This window comes from Betta splendens, chromosome 2 (genome assembly GCF_900634795.4).
Source record: "Betta splendens chromosome 2, fBetSpl5.4, whole genome shotgun sequence".
Classification (NCBI taxonomy): Eukaryota; Metazoa; Chordata; class Actinopteri; order Anabantiformes; family Osphronemidae; genus Betta; species Betta splendens.
The window spans coordinates 8,893,227-8,907,646 of NC_040882.2; the positions used below are offsets into that span (position 1 = coordinate 8,893,227).

The 14,420-nt window shown below is 50.8% G+C and overlaps 1 protein-coding gene and 1 long non-coding RNA gene across 5 annotated transcripts in view; one reads left to right on the forward strand and one right to left on the reverse strand.

The window, feature by feature from the left end:
* The window catches only part of pard3ba (par-3 family cell polarity regulator beta a), a 106,798-nt gene that overhangs the window by 75,248 nt on the left and 17,130 nt on the right, over positions 1-14,420 (forward strand). For all 4 annotated transcript variants that reach the window (XM_029129543.3, XM_029129549.3, XM_029129557.3 and 1 more), the window contains 3 exons: positions 1,662-1,772; positions 1,917-2,207; positions 8,620-8,731. In XM_029129543.3, coding sequence (XP_028985376.1) covers positions 1,662-1,772; positions 1,917-2,207; positions 8,620-8,731 — 514 coding nt within the window. The remainder of the gene's footprint in view (positions 1-1,661; positions 1,773-1,916; positions 2,208-8,619; positions 8,732-14,420) is intronic.
* On the reverse strand, positions 2,222-4,613 carry LOC114843220 (uncharacterized). The gene is made up of 3 exons (XR_003783554.3): positions 4,195-4,613; positions 4,033-4,093; positions 2,222-2,572 (listed from the first exon to the last, which is right to left on the reverse strand). It is a non-coding gene; the product is annotated as an uncharacterized LOC114843220 (long non-coding RNA).

Below are 14,420 nucleotides of genomic sequence, written 5' to 3' on the forward strand. Positions count from 1 at the left end.
TCAGCACCGCAGCCTGAAGAAAACATACAATAAGAGATGTTGCATGTGTCAGAGTTAAACTTACCAAAATGCTCCAAATTCACGTCGGAGCCGTGACACACTTACAAATCTGCATCAGCTGCCGTATGTGTTGGACTCATGGCGGCTGATTAGGCTTGATTGGGCTGCTCCAGCTGATTGGGAGCTGCCACTCTGGAGCAACATCAGGCCAACTGACTCCACTGACTTTTAGTACTGTGAACGATAAAGGTGTAATCTGTCGGCCTAATCAACCAAAGCGTCGAGGCCGTTTTATATGCAGAGCTCGGCTTTTAAGAGCAAATCAAGCCGAGTCAAGTCCCAGAGATATGAATGTATCTCGTTAAAATTTCTGAGGGGTGTTTTGGGAAATGCAGTATCCAGTGTGTTTGAGGCTTGACCCATGAAGTTCTCTGAATCCTACACCAAGATCCTAGATATTAACATTGCTAGTGTCTTATTTTATGATGACTAAACTGTACTCTACTGTCTCCCTACATTAACAATATATGTAATACCAGCAGAGTAAACAAACGGTCTGGTGCTGATGATGATACGTCTAATGAGACATCAGTGTTTGTGAAACGTTTGCCGTGGATCACTGACGCCCCCAAACATTCAGAGGATCGAGGGTCTGCGACCCCTCTGCTCATCCCCGTCGTATCTGCCTCGCACAGGTATAAGCGAAGGGGACCAGGTTAGTGGCAAAGCAAACGCTAATTGGTTTGCAGGACGGCGCCAGGTCAGCGTGGCACCGCTGTCCGGGTCTCGCGTCAGCTGCGATGCCGCGCGCGCGCCGCTCTCGGCCGGACCAGCGGGTTGCCATTCAGGCCACGTATCTGCCTGTAGCAGTAATGAGAAGTGCCTCGCTGTTAATGAGATAAACACAGACATTAGATTGGCTCAGCGGGAGCTCGGAGGGAAGGAGAGGACCGGAGGAAAGGAAAAATAGGAGTGGGCTGGCGAGAGAGGCAGGGATGAGCGAGCGAGGGGAGAGAGAGAGGGGATGGGAGGCTGGTGGGCACTGGTGAGAAAGATGATGCAGAGAGGCGATAGAAGAATATGAAATATTTAGAGGGAAAAGCTTTGCTTAATTTCTTGGAAGTGTGAAGTGGAGCTTCATTATAAGTCGAACTGGAGGTGACAACTGTATTTCCCTGCGAGAAATGGGAGCGCGAGCGCCGCGGAATGATAATGATGATGACGGCCGTAATGGCGGAGTTGATAAGAAAAGCATAACGCGCCGCGCCGTAACAGCTATTTTATTGGGCGAAATGTTAAAATATTCATGCTGCTCCATATGCTGCGTGACAGCAGCGACGCCTGCCTCGTCCGCCCTGAGCGGCCTGTTTTACCGGGCGCCGCCGCTAATGGGCGAGAGCACGGGCGTCAAGATTCAGAGGAGCCGATTCAAGGCGGAGCGCGTCGGAGAATCTCTTTCATCGGTGAAGTTTGTTGTTTCATCATAAAAGCGCACGAGCCGTACCGACCGCCAAAGTAAAAGCATTTGGCGGCGCGCAGCATTAGCCACCTGAGGATTCCAGATCACTTGGATGTTGATACACGCTAAACTCTCACTTGTCTTTCAACTTAGTGGAGACTCACCCGCTTTTGTTTGCTTGTTTTAACCTTGTGTTGTCCAGGTTTGGGAAGAAGAAGGAGGACAAGAGCAAAGATGCAGGAAAGCCACCCAAAAACAAGCTGGAGGCCCTGAGCGAAGAGGAGCTGGACAGAATCCCTGACATCAGAGACGGGTATGGATCAAACCTGTGTGGAAAGGTTCAGAGAGCGCACAAAACGCAGTTCATCGTGTCTGACTGACAGTTTACATCTGTCCTGATGCAGTAAAATATGTGAGGTCTGTCTGAGTTTGAGGCTTAAACACTCTGTGTTTCCAGCAATGACCCTCGGTACATGGAGGTCCGCCCCGGCCACGCCACCCCCGATTTCGCCTTCCCTGACGTGGAAGATGACGACAGCGACCCCAACTACGCCCGCATCAACAACTTCCGGCAGCCGCCGCCGTCGCCGCAGACGTTCGGCCGCGGGCGCTCGCCGTCGCCGCCGCTGCAGCCGGGGCCCAGCCTGCCGCAGGCGCCCCCTGAGAGCCTGGACGGGCTCTACGCCAAAGTCAACAAGAGCAGACCCCCCCCCGCTCTACAGAGCCAGCATCAGAGCCAGGCAGACAGGTGAGACGCAGGCGGGGGGCTTTAATGCTTGGGAGATGTGTGAAGCATTTGCATCCGTTCTGGAGGGTGGATACATTTTTTTGGAAACACTACAAATCCAAGTCTATCAGAAGCAAAGAAGCAGCAAAGAAGCAGCATAAACGTTTGCGCGCTCTCTCTCTCTCTCTCTCTCTCTCTCTCTCTCTCTCTCTCTCTCTCTCTCTCTCTCTCTCTCTCTCTCTCTCTCTCTCTCTCTCTCTCTCTCTCTATAAACGCTGCCTCTTCGGTCGGTTCCTCCCACAGACGTCACCAGTTGGAGCACTCCCGCTGATGCTGACAGGTCCGATCTGGGCTGGTTCAGTCAATATGTTCGGCCACAGAACTTCCTTCACAAATGCACAAACAAGATTACATCACACATTATTTTTCTATACTTATCTTAATTATACTATCAGATCACATTTAATGGTGGTGTAATGCAGCAAACCAGGTTATTCCAAATGGTTGCGATACTTTTTCTGGGCACCTTAATGTACATGTCATTAGTGCCGAACCCTTATAGTTCAACTTGCAGCCACTTTGGTGTGTGAAATAGAAAAAGGAGCAAACCTACAGAGAATTCGAATGCAAATGTACCATTTCCCCGTATGAAATAATACATGCCACATTAAAACTTCCCTAAACTTATACTCTCTGACAGAAATCGCTGTTGACTTGCAAATCAAAAACTAAGCCCCAGACACCCAATCTCATCCAGAAAGAGGGAGGTTGGAGAGGGAACGAGCCTGGACATGGAAAGGAGACAGATGGGAATGGAAAGCAGTGACAGACGGAGGGAGGAAGCAAAAGCAGAAAGCAAAAGGAGAGCAGAGGCAGACTGCGCCAAAATGGAGAGAGAGAGGAAACACGCGGGAGAGGCGGTGCAGATTCGAGGGGGAAGAAGTGACAGAGGAGAAGATGCAGACAAAGGAGGAGGAGGGATAATTAGCCACAGTCTAGCAGCCTGACTGATCTGTTAGACCACTTTAGCTCTCATCCACTAGCGTTGGGTACTTCATTAGCAGCCTGTTTTCTCCCTTCCTCAGCTTCTCGTCTTTCTCCCAGTGTCACTTGTTCCCTTTCTCTCCCTGGTTCCTCATAATGTGTATTAGATAGTCTTTAGCGCTAGCACGATGGATGAGGGGCCTTCTTAGGCTTGTTAACTCTGTATGTGAGGGTGTCTCCAGAGACAAAGACGGACAGAAATAAACGCCTTTTAATGATGTTACAGTGCACTTATATGTTTGATGACTGGCGTTGGAGAAAACCACCTACTTAAATAGCGCTGTGGCGTCTGTAGGTCTTTAAAAAGTGGCTATTCAAATAAGCTGCGGTGCTTAGAATAGCTTATAGCAGGGAAGTGACAGGAAATGAAGCTACATTTCCACCAAAGAAGCTTGTTCCAGGGAACAGCTACCTGTTGAAGAGTCTTATCCTCAGGTAGAAGAGAAGTTACTGTAGTTGAGGAACTGTAGTGACAAACATGACAGATCTGTTATGTGGACCCCTTCATTCACTTCATAAGGACCTTAAGGGTTCCTAGTCCTCAGCTCCTTCAGGTAGAAACTCGCTTAAAGTCTTCAAATTCAGCACATACTGTAATGTATCAGGGACAGTAATTCTTAAGAGGAAGTAGTCCCTGATATCTGTCCAAGAATAGGTTGAAAGGTTGAGACCCACATTTTTGTTTGTTTGGGTCCTCTCATCAAATGTAAATGTGATGGATCAACACCAGCCCTTTACTTGAGTTGCTGTGATGTTTTCGCTGGCAGGTTCCAGTCTAGCTGTTAGAGTGAAGTGCAAATACCTCCCATAGTTTTGTCCGTTATCTTATTACGCAGTGAACTCGCCGAGCTGATTTTGGAGATCTGGGAACAGGACAAAATGCGCGGATGAAATTCCCCTCTATAAAACATTGACTCGAACGTTTTTACCCAAGCAGAGTTTTCCTGTAAACGCAGCGTCTGACCTGAGGTGGAGTCACATCACGCGCTCGCCGTGGTCGCCGGCTGTTTCCAGTAACGCACCGCCACCTGCGGCTTGGACTCATTCACAAATGTGCATCTGTTAAAACACAGCGCGGCCACGGAGGCTGGAACCCCCCCTCACACACACACACACACACACACACACACACACACGGTCCAGAGCACACCCACACGCAGCCACCCACGTGTGATATTCCTGCCCAGTGTAACCTAGCAACAAAAGCCGTGTGTGTGTGGTCCAGCGAGTTTTTTTTTTTTTTTTTTTTTTTTAATCCCACCACACAAAATCATAGGTGTAAGCTTACTGGCTGTGTGATTTCTGTGTGGCAGCCCGTGAGTTCGAGTGCACTTCTCGGTTTTCGCCTTCCCCACAAAGCGGCCATTTGCAGCCGGAGCCTGAATGTTGTTATCGTTTCCAAGGGAACAACATATCTGTATCTTTTATGTTTTTTTTCCATTACACTGTTTTAATGATGCCGAGGAAGAAATGTGCTCATTAGACAAGTGGGAGATGCTGTGTGCTTGTGAAATCTTTAATGCTAATATACAGTTATTCAGATGTTTCTACGCGTGATCGCTTAGTTTTGCCATCTTAGACATGTTAGACACCCCCCCCCCCCTCTTATTTCTGTCAAGGCCTCCAGCAGCGAGCCCGCAGCGTTGTCTCCCTAATTTACTGTCGGACATTTTCATTAGGTCTTCAATGGCAGGTGTGCGCCGTGATGGGCGTCACATTTGATTAGAGGCACGCAAGAGGCTGACCTGTAGAGAAAAAAGGTTAGCTATGCGTGTCAAATTTTATTAGCCACGAGGCGCTCCGTTAGGAAACGAGGAGGCGAGATGAGAGGGGGAGCGGGAAGACGGAGCGAGGCCAACGCGGAGGCTTGTTTGTTCTGAGGACGGAGAGACGGGCTTCCAACGACACATCATGAAAAAGTCCGCTCCCTAAATCGCTCTAGACGACGGGCTTGACTAATTGTTCCGGCGCTTCACAAAGAAGCTACAAGGTCTCTGGGATGTAGAATAGCTCAATTCATTCATGCGCAGTTGTTTTGTTTTCCTCCCGAACGAGGAGCGATTTGGAAGGAGCGCGAAGCAGACATTAAGTAAGGAAACATCCCATTAACACAGATGGATAAATTCACTTATTCTCTGCTGCGGAAAACACATCTGTTCACTGTGATACATTCATTTGCGAGGCAGCTTCTGCCCGCGGACGAGCTCAAGGAGGAATACGTGTGGTCCCTTGAAAAACAGCACATCATTAGTGTCAGCTGTTTGTGCCTTTAAGCTTTTATTGTCTTTTATTTGTGCCCTATGAGCAATTAGGATGTTTCCCTTTCACATTCAAGCTGCTTCCAGCCTTTGTTTAGTTCATGGTCAGTTAACTACAGGAAACTGGATGTAAATGGAGGCGAGTGTTCACTTTATGGCAGTCCGCTTGTCTCAACGGTGGAAAACAATGCGTGACAAATAAAACGTCTGCTTTTTAGACGCAGGGTGAGAAGGAGGGAGTGCTCCTCGGCGTCTGACAAGTGTTTTAGTGTGGATTAGTTTACAGATTAAGGACTGATTAGTATCAAAAAATGCGCACGACAGCATCGTATGTGTGGTGCCACGGTTCACGGCCCTAAAGCTTCTTTCCGAAGGTCTGAGGACCGAAACAAGCGCACCTCGCCTAGAACCTCCGCGTGCTCCTGTCAGACGCAGCCAGAGGCGGCTGATGCATGATCCGAAGCCACAAAGGTCAGGATCGCTGGGATAACAAGGCGCTGGAATAGAACCCAGAAACCTTTGTCAGCCGCCCAGCCTCTAGCCACTAAGACACTAGACACACGGAGCGCTTCGGAGCGTTTTTGTCTGGTTTTAGTGAGTCCTTAAATGTTCAAAAATCGCTGATTCTTCTCGACTCTTTCCTCTGTGTAGTAAACCTTCAAGAGAGGTTTTCAAGCTCCTGTAAGGGTTGATTACAATGTGGAGACGCGTCACTAACCCTCCTCCTTTGAGCTTCCACTGACATTGGGTCCGACCCGCCGCCAAGGCGCCCTGAGAGTGACCGCGCGCTCTGATGTTCTCACCTGCAGCAGGCAGTGGGCAAAGTGGGCCTGCCGCCCTCAGCCTCCTCCTACAGAGCGCGTTGTCTGTGAAATCAGCCGGCCACGGCGAGGGGGAACCGCCGCACACGTTCTAATTAGCCCGTCCTCACACTGGCCAGCGCCGCGGGACGGACGCTTGTCTCTCAGCGTTCCTTCCATTCGCTTTGAAATGGCAGACAGTTTGGTTCCCGCTCCTCTCCTCCCCCCTCGTTGCGTCTTTCCCTCTTTTGTACATTTCTTCATGTCGTTGGCTGTTCCCGCTCCCATTCCGTCGCCTGGCGCATCTTTTATTTACCGCTTCCTCTTTCTTCCCCGTCGCTCCTCCAGCTCAACACCCGATCAATCCGCATCGCCAGGCGCCTCTGAAGGATGGAGGAAACGTGATACTCGGAGGAACGTGTCCAACTTAAGTGGTATTGGTTTGTGTAATTGAGCTAATACAGCAAAAACAATGCTTCGGTGCCTCATTGAGTAGGTGTAGTCTGCAGTACTCGACAAACGGTCCACACATGGAAGCGTTTGTGTGGGAGTCGTACTGGGCTGCACTCGGGCCATGATTTATGTGAAGGTAAAGTCAAACAAGTGCCCTCGAATGGTTGTAAATAAAAACCACAACGTTGGCAGGCACGGTCCGGTGGGTGACACCTCCACCGGCCTCGGGGCCTCCAGGCCCATGACGACGCTTGCTCCCGCCGCTAACACGCTAATATGCTAACAATGTGCAGGACAAGACGTCCCTGTCAACCCGTCACACTGGTACTCAACAACCCCCCCCCCCCCCCCCCCCCCCCATGCTCTATCCAGAATCAGCCTCCGTCTTCAGCCATTAATATGATAATATTTGGCGTTGTCAGTGATGGAGGCCGCGGCATAATGAGATAATTACAGTGTTGTTTCATTTGGAGAGCGACACGCGCGCTCAATCAAAATGGCAGCCCTAATTACGGGCCCAGGGATTGGCTAATGGGCTCGCGTAGGAGAGGAGGAAAAAGGAGCCACCTATCAACCGGGCTCCGAGGGTCTGTTTGTGTGCGTGTATGGAGAGGGGCCGGCGGGCTCCGAGAGTGATGGAATTGAGCTAATACGAGGATAAATAAATAATAGAGGGGATTAAGTGTGAATGTCTGTGCGTCAGGGTTGTGAGATGCAGCATTTTTGAGGGGGGGGGGCGCTCATTGGTATTGATCAGCTGTGTGTTGAAATCTCCATTAAACCAATAGAAAGAGGCGACGATCAGCAGATCTCCATCTTTTCTGAAAGTGGAGCGACGCGCACGCACGGGGTTTGAGAGTGATAGCGGCGCTTTGCATATCAACGCGCTGGCAGCGAAGTGAGCGTGAGTCAGGCGCCCGTCCCCGCTGATTCAGAGAGACGACGGGCTGCAGTCACGGTGTGTCCCACATACCGGATCGCGGGGATTAACTGTTTTTCCTCACTGTCCTCCAGCAGACAGACAGACAGACGTTCCAATTAAAGCCCGGCTCAGGAGAAAGAGAGAGAGAGAGAGAGAGAGAGAGAGAGAGAGAGTCGGGCCTCTCTGTTTTACAGGTGCACAGTGAAGGCTGAACATTGTTGTTGTTGGGTTCCGTGGGAACGTCGTCCACGGCGTTTATCTCCCGAGGACAAAGGCGCATCAGTGTCAGTGTGACATTCGTCCTCCAACGTGAACGCAGATAAAGGGCAGTTTGGCGGCGCATCCCCGTGCCCGCCTCGCTGGGCCCAGGCTTCTACTCTCAGGTGTGCGCTGCTTATCTGGCGTCGAGGTCCAGCGAGCGCGAGGAGGTTTCTCCGTAAGTTTTGTCCCCATTCTGTCCTGATTTCTTATCACCGGCGTCCGCTGGCGCTAGTTCCTGTGTAGCCGTTGCGTTCTTCACTTTCACCTTGCGGTGACTTCACTCGGGCCCGTCGAAGCGTCCGCGTGCGGGTCGACCCAGGACGGCGCTCAGTGCGACTTTAAAGCAGAGCAGGTACATCTGTCACCTGCTTTTATGTCGCGTCTGTTCCACTTCTTTATTTTTTTTCTCGTTTTTTCCGTGTCAGCTGTTGACGCTTGAGCATAGGCACTGATGTCTTCTCACAGGCAGCGCTTTGTGGATATTACCCGTCTGCTTGTCACTCTTCCTGAGCTGTCAAGCGTTGTCAGCGCCGGAGCCGGTAGAAAACCCGGCAGATTTAGCGGCAGATGAAGCCTCGCACATCGTCGCTTCCAACGCGCGTGGAGGAGGAGGATGAGAAAACGGCAGGTGATCAAACAACAGGCCGTCGTTCTAACGTTTCCCCCCTTTTCTCTCTATGTGCCCCCCCCCACAGTGATCAGTTCGTCCAGGGGGTGCGCAGGGACTACCAGCAGGCCCGGGCGGCGCCGGTGTACGAGGAGCTGGACGCAGCGCGGCGCCGAGTCCTGGACAACGACCCCAACCGGGTACGTGGGCCTGCTTTCGCTTCTTCCCTTTGTCTCCTGAAGACTAGAGTGTGACACGCTGGAGCCATTTCGGCCTGAAATGCTAAGCAAGAGGTGTGTGTGTGTGTGTGTGTGTGTGTGTGTGTGTGTGTGTGTGTGTGTGTGTGTGTGTGTGTGTGTGTGTGTGTGTGTGTGTGTGTGTGTGTGTGTGTGTGTGTGTGTGTGTGTGTGCGTGCGTGCGTGCGTGCGTGCGTGCGTGCGTGCGTGCGTGCGTGTTGTTGTCTCGGGGCCACGCCGGGGCTCCTGTGAGCCCAGCCTGTTCTCCCTTGGGCCCTTCTCAGCCTATTTTCAGCTCCCTTGTTAACATTTGGAGGGTGCCACGTGGCACCGAGGCGGCGAGGCTCTCCTCCTCATTTAGTTTATGGAGAGATCTATTAGACCGGTGACATTTCCATCCACCCTCTCTTTCAGCTCTCTACCTCTCTCTCTGTCCACCTCTACCTCACTTTACTCTTTTTTTTTTTTCCTATTTCGGCTTAAGCAGCAGTGGCCTGAAAACTCCCACTGCATTTGCCTGTGCTAACCGAGCTGCACTGCTCCGTGTCCCTGTGCCTGTATTGATCCAGCCTGTGGAATCCTCTCATTTACCTCCGTACGCTCCAGCGTGGAGCGTGGGAATCAATAGGCGTTTATCAGCTGTTTAATTTTTCTAAGCGGTTCCCATGTATGCAGGCTTTCACACTTTGATACAAAGCAGAATCGCCGAGTCCGACCGCAGCGGCTGGCGAAGACTCTTCCCCACAGTTGGATTTGTTTTTCATTAAATGACACGAGTCGGCGAAGACGGAAACAGATGCATCTGGGAAATATGGGCCGGGTCTGCTGACAACATTGCAGATACCCGTAGCCGAGCACAGACCGCCTCCTGCTGCGCTCGCGTCCCCTCTTATTTTAGCTTGTGTTTATTGAGCAATGAAGCCCCGCGAACCAGTCTTCATTAGCGCTGGCGGACTCGCGCCGCACTTCCTTTCGTCCAGGCCCAAAGGGACTCCAGTCATTACACGCCCGCCCCGGTTCGCCGTGAGCCGCTCGGTACCGGGACTCAAATGCAATTAAAGCCCAGCGAGGGCGAGGCACAGCCTTGGATCTGATTGTTATTTTCCACCCAAAAACAGGACGAGGGAGCGAGCTGTGGTCATATTAGGAAGCAGCAGTGGGCTCCTACCCTGAGGACCTGATAATGAAACACCCCACTCACAATCACACAAACGCAGTGCGAGTAGAAACACTCAAACGTCCCTTAAGATGGACACAAAGGGAGGAGGATACTGGAATGTTGGACATCCAACATGTGTAGCTCATCGCGCTGAAAAGTCATGGGAAAGCATTTAAGGGTAAAGCCTTTATCCGCCTACTGTTCAAACCAGCGTTTGTTTACTTTCCACGTGGCTCCTTTCTTTCTTACTGTTTTCCATTACAATGGCCATCTAACAAAGGAGTATTCTGTCTGTGAAAAATATGGAGTTGCAGCAGAATTAACTTGCTAATTGCTCAAGATAACAATTGGATTTTACCAGGATAGTTTGTTATAGAACAAAGCACCGTGTTTTACAGCGTCTTCAATCGACCCTCGGTTCTGTTGTAAATCGAGAATCAAATTATTATATATTATTCTTCTGCTGTTTCCACCAACAAAGCATGAAGCTCCGATCAAACATGGACAGGCATCATTCAGACCCAACAGATTTGTCATCGCCACCTAAAGGTTGTACGAGGCCAATCTGCACAACACACACTGTACTGTACATCACATGAAACGAAGCAGCTATCGCAGGCGTAACCCAGGAACACACCCAGTAGATAGATGAGCACCAAACCAGTAGGCAGCGGCGCGAATAGACCGGGAACCACAGGATCCGCTTTCATCCTCTGCTTTGTTTACAGCGGCCGAGGCTTGCGTGGTAGCGCCACATCAGATGCGATGGGCAGCAGCGCACAAAGGGGCGTGCAGCGCTCATTTCACGTTCTCATGTACTCACGGCTGAAATAAACCTCCGCAGAATAAATCTGCCTTTTTTCCGGGGTCGGCGTGGGAATAGAACGGGGAATAATCGGCCTCCTCGTCTGTTTGCTGCGACAATGAGACGCGGCGGAGGGCTGCGCCGGTGGCTCCCCTCAGACCTTGTGATTCAGCAGGACTCGTAGCTATTTTCCCTCCCCGTGTGCATGCGGCCCACTTGAGCAAAGCGCCCGCTCTGCTCTGCCGCTGCTACGCACACACACACACACACATTCTGCCTCCACCAGCACAGCGCTGCTCTTTTATGCTGGGCCGTTGCCGCGGCCTTGAATGGTTAAAAGGCTTTTCCGAGCTCTCCACACAAGGCCAGGAGCGCCGTTCTCACTCTGAGTGGTTTATTTGTGTTTGAAAGAGACGATGAGTGTGTGCGTGTGTGTGTGTGTGTGTGTGTGTGTGTGTGTGTGTGTGTGTGTGTGTGTGTGTGTCTGTGTGTGCATGTGTGTGTGTGTGTGTGTCTCCATTCCCACTGGCGAGCTGGAGGACCCTGGGTAGCACACTAACCTAAGCTGGCATAAACAAAAGCAGCGACAAAAGACACTGGGGTTAGAATATCTATTCACGTCCCTGTTTATTCTATTTGGCGGTCGTCTGTCTACATGAATCTAGAGGTGGAGCCGCGTGTGGACAGCCACGTATAAGTGGGTGCGTCTGCCACTGCCTTTCTGTGTGTGTGTGTGTGTGTGTGTGTGTGTGCTTGAACGTCCCTTCCTCGCTGCTTTCTTCTGACCTCCACCTCAGCGCCTCCGTCTCTGTATCTGTCTCCGATTCGACCCTTTGCACCGCGCTCCCCTTCTGTGAATAGGTCACACGTGTAATTATGACAATCACACTGTCACCCGCTCGCTGTCTATTTCCTCTATATGCTAATGATAGGCCCTCTGTAATGTCTTGATGGCCAATTAAACCACAAAAGTACACGAGCAAGTTCTTTTTATAGACTTCTTCACGAAGTAATGATGGGCTGGTTTTAAATTAGATTTTTGTGCCTGTCACACGGGTCAGATCACGCACGTTTGATGTGAGTTATGTTTAGTTTTTAGTAGGCTTTTAACTAGTCTTAATTAATTTTTCTTTTCTTTTAGTTTTATTTCATTTTTTAATTAATTTTCAGGCATGTGCCAAAGGTTTTTGAGGGTCAAGTTGCACATATCCTTAATCAGCGTAAACTTCCTGTAGTGTTTGTGTTTTTTTTGAGGTAAAAACTAGGCTTCAGTCTTTTGGTCCTGGTGTTCTTTGTTCGGCGCCATCTGCCTGGCGGTAACGGTTCAAACGGAGAACGGCCGGGTCCTCGTCGATGCGTTCGGCCTCCGTGGCGTTGGGAGACGTGCGGTTCCTCCTCTTAGTGGGAAGACTGCACCCAGTGATCCTCTGGGCTCTGTTAATTACTCTCTGGAGCTTCTTCTTTCTGGGCCACTGTGCTGCAGGAAAACCACACACACAGTGCGGTATGTGAAAACGCTCTCCCCGCTGTTATTCTTTGCGAGGATCCTCGGAAAATAGAATGTCTGTCTTTGTCACTGGTCCAGTACGGAGCGACGTGCAGGTGCAATGACATATAGCATCTGACAGGCAGTGTGGCCTTCTGCAGGTTCTGAAGCGGCTCTGGGCCTGAAGGTTTTCCATCCTTAGCGAGATGCTTGCATGATTGCGCCCATTTTGTCATAATGTCACTCACTGAGTCTCGTTTGTCCTATTTGCCCCCTAGTGGCTGTTACTGTACGCTGACCATGATCTAATGTGTGTACGGTCAGAGAGCAGCAGGATATTGTTACCCAACCTGACAATAGAGACACCCACACCCCCTTAAACACATAGGAACTCATGCATCTTATCTTCAACTCATTACCCTTTGAATCATAAAGACGGCGGCACCTTAATGAACACAGGAGTCACAAACAAACACACACGCGCTGCTGCACACACACACACACACACACACACACACACACACACACACACACACACACACAGTCACACAATTCCAGATATGACTTGTCATCCGTTGCGCAGCTGTTTTTTGTACTTCCCTCTAATGTTGTGCGCGCGGACATCCATCACCTTGATGATATTTTAATGTCACATCCTCGGGCTGTCTCAATCTCTCCCGCGCTCCTCTCTCTCACCGTCTCCTCTCCCTCCCACACGTCGGCCATCACTTCATAAATAAAACCCCACATCATTAAGTAAACACGCACCGGCCTGTCACGGTGATAGATGGCCTACACGCGCTCACATGCATGCGGGGCGGTGGCGCTCCCGTGCCCACGGGCAAACGCCCCTGATGGTTTTTTAGCACCCGCTGCCCTCGTGAACGCACACGTGCTCCTTTTATGAAGTCGCACAAATTAAAACGGGAGCAGCACATACAGTATCCAGACGTGATGGTAGCACACGTCCCATGCATCATCTGTGGTTTAATATTGGCGCTTAGTTGTGTTTACTGGCAAGACTTGGTCCCGCTGTGTCCCAGCGACTGGCCCACTATGCTTTCACCTGACAAGCGCCTCCTCTTAACACACACCTTCTGCTGTGCAGGTGTAATGGATACGCTTGCAGGCTCGTCCCGCTGTGTGCCTGCTGTTGGGGAAGCTGCCACAAAAGTAGCGTAGCCCAGCAGAAAGCTGCGTACGGAGGCAAGGGGGCAACCCGGAGGTGGCGGAGTGGAATAGGATGGAGGGGGGGGCGGAGAGGCAGGTCGGTCAGGAACAGAACAGAGTCAGCACTCGAGAGAGAACATATGAGTTTATAGCAACGAGGAATGAGTGAGAAACCGAGGACGTGACGAAGCAACGGAGCAGAGTCGATGTAAACAAGAGTTAAAGAAGCGCCTCGGGGAAAGATGGGAAGGATGAGAAATGGCACATCTAAAAGGGGGGCAGCAGGATTGGCACACGGACAAGACAGATGGGACGGAGGAACTGACGGACACATGGAGATATTGACACAAACTAGTGGAGGAATGGAGCGGGGGAGGCAGAGGAAGAGGCCACGGTTTCAGGTGGTCCCTTCAGAAGCAGGCGTCTGTGCTGCTGGAGCATGGACACAATGGACTCCCATTGATATGTGTCTGAATTTGGGCTTTTTTTGCCTGTTACAGTAGTTTGCTAGTTGTAATGTGTTGACCAGCTGGTTGAGATGCAGGATGTGTTTGTTAGTCTTTAGTACCAGCACTGGACCAGTGAGAGGAGACTGTGCCATCTTCAGTCACTGGCGAAGCACCGACCAGCCCACTCAGATCCCACTTGGAGGCAGACATTTCTGATCAACCTCCAACTTTTAAATGAGCGCGGCACATTAGGTCGAGTCGTATTAATTATTCCGATTTCCAAAGGAGATCAATTGGAGAGACATACAGTAGTGTGGGAGGCTGAGATGCTACATTGTGCATAAGGAAGAGGGTGAGGGAGGGAGAGAGCAGCTGGTTCGGGGGTGTTTCTCTAAAGGAGGCTTTACTAATGTTGGCCTAATGTTAGTGTTAATCAGGTGAGCATATGCCCTGTGTGTGTGTGTGTGTGTGTGTGTGTGTGTGTGTGTGTGTGTGTGTGTGTGTGTGTGTGTGTGTGTGTGTGTGTGTGTGTGTGTGTGTGTGTGTGTGTGTGTGTGTGTGTGTGTGTGTGTGTGTGTGTGTGT